The 8,168-nt window shown below is 35.4% G+C and overlaps 2 protein-coding genes across 4 annotated transcripts; one reads left to right on the forward strand and one right to left on the reverse strand.

Annotated features, from left to right (window-relative positions):
- Positions 1-2,615: 2,615 nt before the first annotated feature.
- LOC131626121 (double-stranded RNA-binding protein 2-like) lies at positions 2,616-6,826 on the forward strand. 3 transcript variants are annotated; one of them, XM_058896941.1, is made up of 4 exons: positions 2,616-2,773; positions 4,347-4,594; positions 4,877-5,096; positions 5,499-6,823. In XM_058896941.1, the coding sequence occupies exons 2-4, from the start codon at positions 4,349-4,351 to the stop codon at positions 6,593-6,595; spliced, it is 1,563 nt and encodes a 520-aa protein (XP_058752924.1). In that variant the 5' UTR covers positions 2,616-2,773; positions 4,347-4,348; the 3' UTR covers positions 6,596-6,823. The 3 variants fall into 3 exon arrangements, with proteins under 3 accessions (XP_058752924.1, XP_058752925.1, XP_058752926.1); XM_058896942.1 differs by having other exon boundaries at positions 2,681-2,773; positions 4,316-4,594; positions 5,499-6,826; XM_058896943.1 differs by lacking the exon at positions 2,616-2,773 and adding an exon at positions 2,800-2,932 and having other exon boundaries at positions 5,499-6,826.
- A 49-nt stretch (positions 6,827-6,875) lies between these two features.
- On the reverse strand, positions 6,876-8,168 carry LOC131626122 (stemmadenine O-acetyltransferase-like). Its single transcript, XM_058896944.1, has one exon. It carries the CDS (start codon positions 8,166-8,168, stop codon positions 6,876-6,878), a length of 1,293 nt encoding a protein of 430 aa, XP_058752927.1.

The following is an 8,168-nucleotide window of genomic DNA, read 5'->3' on the forward strand; positions in this document are numbered from 1 at the left end:
TTCTTATCTTTTAGATTTTGATGTTTTGCTTACTTTGAGCTATATTAATATTGAGGATTAGTATATCATCTGGTAAAATAAAATCTTGTCTTGCTACACTTAAAGTCATTTTTTAAAATATTTTTAAGCGTATTTTTACTTTTCTAAACAAACTGGCTGAAATGATTGAATAATATTCTAAGATTTCTCTATCAGTGATTAATTCAAAGGGATTTAGTAAAAAGAGATTAACATGCCACAATGAAAAATGACTAGTTTCTATTGATATAGAATTATCACAAGAGTCAGAATCATCATCATAAGTCAACAGATGCAATACAACAAAGAGCTAAAATTATTCAATCTTAGTCTTCATTCTAACCTCGTACAATGAGGAAGTTCCCCCAATTAACATCCCACTCTTCATCATCATATGAATCAAAGTATACTCGATCAAATGAATCCTTCATTTTCTTGGGTTTCTTTTTTTGATTCACGGAAGTTCTTCTTAGCCTTGATACTCTAGTGGATATGCTTGCACCTTCAGAATATTTGATTTTTTTCAACTTCCTGAAAGAAGTCTCTCTTAGAAGAAGTGGTCTTCTTGACCTTGGTGATTTCTTTGGCAATGTTGATCCTAGAATTTTCAGATGATTTGCTCATTTTGCTAGTAACTAAAAGAGGTTGATAAAGGAATCTGACCTGACTTGAAATAATATTCTGATTATATGAAGAATTTTGATTGAAGCTAAATTCTAGAGTATGATGACCATGTCGCATACAAATTATGGTAGAGAAAGGTATATATGTTTAATGTTTAATTACAAATTATTTATTACTGTTCTGTGATGTTTTGTGATGTTTTGAAAGTTTACTAATAAATTTTTAACCTTGTTTGTTACAGGACCGTCATCCTAAAATGTGAAATCCCACGGTTCGAAGATGAAGAACTTTTCACTCAGTCTGATGTCTGAGCAAGTCATGTGTATCATTGTTGATTTTGGTCTCCTGGAGTTCACCTACTGCTCACTGACCATGCTTGACGCTTCACTTCTGTTTGCTTTTGTCGAGCGATGGCACAAGGAGACATCTTCATGTCATCTTCCATTTAAAGAGATGACTATCAGTTTGGATGATGTCTTCTCACTGTTCCATCTCCCCATTGACAATAGATTCTTTACTACTCCTATTATTAAGTGTTGTTTCTCGGTTTTAGAAAAAAATGCCATAGAGGAAATTATCGGCTGAGTCGCGGATCAGTACGCTTTTTTTAAGACGTTTTGCGGTACTGCTAGATTTATGCAAAGCAGCTCTTAAATACCCACGACGCCTCCAGGATAAAACAGCTCGTTTCAAGAAATACGATTCACACTTGCCCGTGTGATGAATCGTTCTAAGTGATACAGATGGTTAAAAACCAGTCGTAGTATCTGGAATAAATCCAGTCGAAAACAAAAAAGAATATTTTGTAAGATGAAGCAGAGCAAGGGAGAGAGGAGAGAATTCAAATATGAATTCTGGAGTGCCAAACAAATGAATGAAGGAAATGTATTTATAGGCAGAAAAGGATCCAACCGAGTGGACCAAATCGTGGGCGAAAATATAGTGGGAGAATGGAACCGGCCCAATCAAGGTAGCCGTTATTCACTTGGTCAGCAAGTTTGGAGGACAAGTAAACCTAGTCAAAATCTAGGTTAAGACTTGATCTTAGGACACGTCACCAATTCCTATTTAATAGTATTTAATTTTCACCGAATTAATTAATTATTCAATGATAATTAATTTTCATTAATTCGGGTTCCAAAAAATTAATTCATGCAAACCGAACCGAGCTGGACAGACGACGGCGGCGCGCGTGTGTCTTCTTGGCACATTAGTGTGTCCTCACTCCTTTACAAAATTGTAGGTAGCCTTGGGCCCAACAACAATTGTCCAAGTTGGAATATACTCCCTCCGTTTTTTATTATAAGTCGTTTTAGACTTTTCACACAGTTTAAGAAAAATAATAATTGTTGTATGAAAATGAGAAATTATGAAGGTTTTTACAAAATTATCCTTCATTAATGACATATGGAAGATAAATTTATATAATTGAAAGGAGAGAGAATAATAAATATTTAAGGATATAATAGGAAAAGTAGCATTAATTATTCATTGGAATTGTAAAGCGACTTATATTTAAATACAATTTTTTTCCCAAAACGACTTATAATAAAAAACGGAGGGAGTATATACATTACTAATATTTGTGTTCCCTCCAATGTGAGACTTATAAATAAATCTTTTCAAATTCATCTCCATATTAGCTATTACTTGTGCTCATTTATTGCTCATTTAATGTCAATAAATCATTCAAACTCCTCCTCTAAATTATCATTCCAAATATTCCAACATTAACCAAACGACAACATTGCTACAGGTTGTAGTGGATTTATAAGTCATTGAGGAGGATGTGCTAGAGAAGTTTGAATTTAACAGAATAACTCACCTTCAAATGTCTTAACTTCAGGAAAGGTACCACAAACAAATAGAAGCAAATAGGTATGAGGCTATCGGGCTACCGCATGGACTTACATGCTAGATCTAAAATTAGTACAAAGATACACTTGGGCTATATTCTCTTACTCTTACATTTATTTTTTTAGTTTGACTTTAGTTCATAATAATAAAAAAATTAATTGTAATTATTATTTAGTTTGGTCCCAACTTTCGGTCACTGACGCCTAACTCTCTGCTTCAACCTTGTTCCCTTAGATCCTTTCCAGCTACGCTTTACACACTCTCACTTCAACAGGTTTCATTCTTACTTATCTATCAAACTTTCTTTTACTTTTTTCTATCAATGCGAAATTTGCAATCTCTCATTTTCTCGTATATGGGATCTGATCCTTGTGAATATCGCCTCAGTGGAATTTTTTGCTAATTTCTTTCTTTTAGAATTGATTTTGATAGGGTTAGTTCCTCTCTAATAGTATTGATTATAATTAAAGTTAGAATTTGTACCTTTAGAGTCAAAACGTGATTTTTACACTTAAATTTAATGTTAAACTATATTTTGCATGAATTATCCAAACATAATCAATTCACTCAAAATCAATTTTGTTTACTGCATAACCAAACACACACAATCACATTGCCTTCAACTCACTTTTAGCCAGAATCAATTTTACATAATCAATTTTCTTCGATGCAGAGCCAAACACACGCTACATTCAATCAGTTTTTCTTGAATTGTAATCAGTGTCTATGTGTCAACTACATACTCATTTTTCGTGTATGTGTTAGTATTTCATAGATTCACCAACTACATACTCATTTTCTGTGTGTCTGTGTTAGTATTTCTCGCCGACTACTAGTGCTGTTGGGACAACAGGTTGCTCTTTTTTTTTTTGTCAGTTTATTGAATAAATCTTTAATTTGCCTACCTGCAAGTATGCTCTCTCATACGCACAATTCAAATTTGGAGTATGATGTTGTATGCTTTATTTTGGTATCATAGTGAACAACTCTGGATAGTTTGAGATGTTTTAGATATGTCTTGCCTGCATATTTTAAGCTAGCCTGATTCTATAGATCATGTAGTTGAAGGGGTTCTTTGTTTTTGTCCCCTTCTTATGACGATATCGTAGTGTATAATGTTAGGTTGATCTGAGTTTTTTGCTATTCAATAATAGAAAGAAATAAATGTAGAGGGTTATATAATATAACAGAATGTGATAAATTCCTTACCATATATGTTCACATCTATGCTATTAAACTCAGCAGTTCCGGTCGTTATCTCTGCACGAAACATCAAAACAAAAAAAAACGCGTCAAGCCGTGCTGTTCCGTCACAGATGGCTGGCTCAGCTGGAACGACCATAATAATGAGATTGGATTTGGAACGATGCCTTTTTGACGTGGCTGCTCCGGCCGCATTAAACAATACCCCTTAAATTTTTAAGGATAGCAAAGTTATTTTATTGAATTTTGTTGGCATTTGGAAGTATGCTTTGTTTAAGATTTATGGTTTTATTTCTAAATATGAATACTTCATGAATTTTGATTATTTATTTTTGTTTTTAACAATTACTTGTTCATTAGTATTTATATCAGTGTCCGCGTCACTAAAATATTGTCCGTTCAGCTTCCCGTTTGTGTTTCGTTCCATTTTTATGGATGTCCGCGCCACTATCCGAAACTGATATCATAGATTCACTGTATTGTTAGTTATCATTATCTATTAATTGCTTCACTGGAATAGAATCTGTTGTGTTGTCGATTCTATATCCAAATAGTTTAACAGAAGTGTAAACATCCCTTGCATTATGAAAAAAATAAATTTTTTTTATCTTAGGCTGGCAAGTTCATTTGTGTGGACTCTGCAGATATGTTCAAGAACCGATTGCAAGAATTGGCTCAAAGAAGCTGTTTTAACTTGCCAGCCTATTCATGTATTCGTGAAGGGCCAGATCACGCTCCTCGTTTTAAGGTAACTGTCAACTTCAATGGAGAGACCTTTGAAAGTCCTACATTTTGCTCTACTCTTAGACAGGCCGAACATGCAGCAGCTGAGGTAGCTCTGAACACACTGGCGAATAGAGGTCCTTCTAGAACATTGGCAGCTAGAGTTCTGGTGAGAAATTTTTATCGTCATCTCTCCCAATATTTTCTAGTTATCACCTATGTTCCTCTCTTTCTTCTAAGTCGTAATCAGCTGATTGACAAGTGCGTAATTGTTTAACAATTGTAATTTCATGTATAATGCTTTTGAATACTAGGACAGACTATCATAGGGTCCGCATAAATTTTGTCCAATAAGAGAATGAGTGTTAGGAAGAGTTTTCGAAGGAGTGTTCTTATCACTACTCGTTCGATATATACTAAAAGGTAACAATTGTTGTTTAAATGTTTACAGGACGAGACAGGAGTATACAAAAATTTGCTCCAGGAAACTGCCCACAGAGCTGGACTGAACCTTCCAGTTTATAGGACCGTTCGTGCTGGACCAGGTCATGTCCCTAACTTCTATTGTACCGTTGAGATTGCAGGAATGTATTTTGCTGGCGACCCAGCTAGAACCAAGAAACAGGCTCAGAAAAATGCGGCAATAGCTGCTTGGTCTGCATTGAAAAAATGTGAGCATTTTGCAGATGTAATTATGCGAGTATCTTCTTTACATTTCCAATTTAGAGTCATGAGTAGTATAATTGGACCGGCTTTCCTTGTAGTCAGTGAATCACGCATTCACACATTAAGAATACCGGTATCCTTTTGATCAAGATCGGATGGTAGAGATTTAAATTTGATATTTAAAATTTTAAAACAAAAACTGAAATATGTATTTTCTTGAACCATCCGGATTTGATCGAACGGTCAATAATAACTTGAATGCGTGCATTTTGCCACTGTAGTATAATCTCATTGTGTTATTTTCAATTTACCATTTATTATTTTTTATTTGACATTATCTAGCTTGTGCTTCTTCTTTTCTTTCTAGGACTGACTTTATATTCTATTTATTTTAAATTTATTTGAAGTGTCAGAGAATCATCAGTCATCTTCCTCAGCTTCATCCTCATTTTCTTCCGAATCTAAAAACAATGAAGAACAGGAACACGTCATTATCGCCCGCGTCCTTGCAAGTTTACATTCATCTGGATCAAAGAACTTTCCGAAATATGATCATCAACATAGATGGCAAAACTCCAATACAGCCTCATTGGTGTCAACCCAGCAAACTCCAGTGATGTCTCCTATGCAATACCAACATTGTGAAATCTCTAATTTCTCGCCTGAGTTGGTTCTTTATCAGATTTGGCAGCATGAACAAATCATGCAGCAACAAAATCGTCTGTTGGCACTAACCATTCGACCTATTATTCCACCCGCTCCACAGTTATATCCTTTAATGCCATCTGTGATCCCACCAGATCACTATCTTTGTTTTCCAGCTAACGAGTTAGCATCAGTTCCCATGAGACCGAAATTTTCTATTACCACTCCAAGGCCTCCGTTTTACTTTCCAAACCAAATCGTTCCCGAGTTAAACACGGGGAGGTCAACCGTAATCATTAGAGAGATACAAGAGGAAAAAACAGAAGATCCCACAGCTTGCAACTTTAGCAATGAGACAAGAGCCTCATCATCAGCTCCCGAGATCGAGAGACAGAAGCACGAGGGCTCTAGAAGCAATAGTATTAGTAGTAGAAATGATGAACTGAGAGGAGAACAAAGTGCCAAATCTGAATGGGATTCTCATAGGAGCATGAGATTTGCACACAAACCAGTTAACATTGAGCTGCAAAACCCATCCAGGATTGCCATAGGACGTTCACAAACAAGTTCCAACCGATGTTTTAGACCGCCAGCAGCTTCATATTCCTCGGTGAGAACCATAAGCCCTACTTCATCGACAGTGCACCAAAGGGAAGTACCTATGACTGCTGCTTCAAGGCTGAGAACAGGGGTCCCACGAAGTCCGGGCATGATAAGAACAGCCACTCCTGTAATCAATATAGCCCCACCTGTGAGAATCAGATCAGTAGTTCCGGTCTGCTCAGCTCCTCCAAGGAGGTTCATGGCAGAGACGTCCAAAAGCAAGGAAAAAGAAGATTCAAAACCAAAAGACAAATGATGTCTCAAGAACAAGCTCTGAACTTGGCCATCTTAGTTGTTAAATATAAATGTTGCTGAGTATTGAATATAGAATTTAAAAAGTGTAGTAGTAGTTTGTGCCAAATAATATGTTGGATGCTTTTGTAGAGATTGTAAACAAAAACTCTACGAATAGATTCCAACCAGTAGTAGTAATAGTAAAAAAAATAAAAAATTACAACTCATATAAGCTATGATTCCAAACCAAACCAAACATGTAATCAACAAAAAACACAATCATGAGATGATCCCATGAACAGTCACAACTTAGGAGAAGCATATCGAAGAAGCTCCACATATTCATGCTCAAATTTAGTCATATGATTCTCTTCCAAGCTCACTATTGCATCAATCCCGTTTCCATCTTTTCTATCCATCAGAATTACGAAATTCTTCCAAGGACAACCACAAGTAGTAACCCATGTTGGTTTTCCCCATCCAAAATCTACTTCATATACTGCAAAATTACACCAACTACTAAAACCAATCCCATCTTTTTTCTTAGATTTGAGATCAATAATTTTATTCATGAACTCGGATAACAACGAAAAATTATTCCCTCCAAATAATTTTGGATAAATGTCACAAAATTCAGACAACCCTTGTTTGATTTTGCATACTACATCTTTCAACTCCATTTCCTCCTTATCAGCGATCATAGATGACATCCAAACTATATTTCCCACACACTTTTCAGACAATGGAGGTATCATTCTTTTGCGAAGATCTACGGCCATTTGAAACGACGATGTCTTCAAATTTAATCCCATTGATGAAACCGCATGCTTGTAAATCCAAGCTTTTACAACTAGGACTCGTGAGGGATAAAGTACAGAACTAGAACTTGCCAATTCCTTGAGAAAATTAATTATTTTTGGTTGAAATACAAATCGTTTACATATCATATTCTTTTGTCTATTAAGAACAGATTGTGGGAAAATAGGCAAGTTTTTTTGTGGGAAAATTGAAGCTCCTCCCTCAAGTAAAGGAAATGGTAATATTAATAAATCTTCTCCATTTTCTTCTTCTTGTAATTTTTGATTGATGATAGCCCATTCCTTCATGAAATTGATAAGTGTGGAAGCATCACCACATCTGTGATTCAAGCAAATGCTTATAGCCATTCCTCCACATTCAAAACAGTTAATTTGAATGGCTACTAAAGCAACACTCGAATCAGCGTCTTTCCATTGCAACCCGTCAGCGAACAAAGAGTTCAACAGTTTTTCTTCTGGGTGTTGGAGGATATCTGATAGTTTATTTGCTATCTTTGTCACCAAAAACGGCACACCTTGATCTTCACATTCAATAGTAATTCTATCTTTCAACCTGCCAGCAAAAATATAGTATTTGGAAAGAACATGAGATAATGATGTTTTGAGTTGTAATATTTTTGAAACTTGGTCATTACTCTTGTCTGGGTTGTAAAACAAGAGTAGTGGAACATTACAAACAAACATGTTATCTATAAAAGAAAGTGGATATATTCTAAGGTGACAAGGAGTTGGTGATGAAGGTTTGATGGTTTCTCTAGAAACTCTTTCAATCTCCAT

Source organism: Vicia villosa, unplaced genomic scaffold (genome assembly GCF_029867415.1).
Source record: "Vicia villosa cultivar HV-30 ecotype Madison, WI unplaced genomic scaffold, Vvil1.0 ctg.000262F_1_1_1, whole genome shotgun sequence".
In the NCBI taxonomy this organism is placed as follows: domain Eukaryota; kingdom Viridiplantae; phylum Streptophyta; class Magnoliopsida; order Fabales; family Fabaceae; genus Vicia; species Vicia villosa.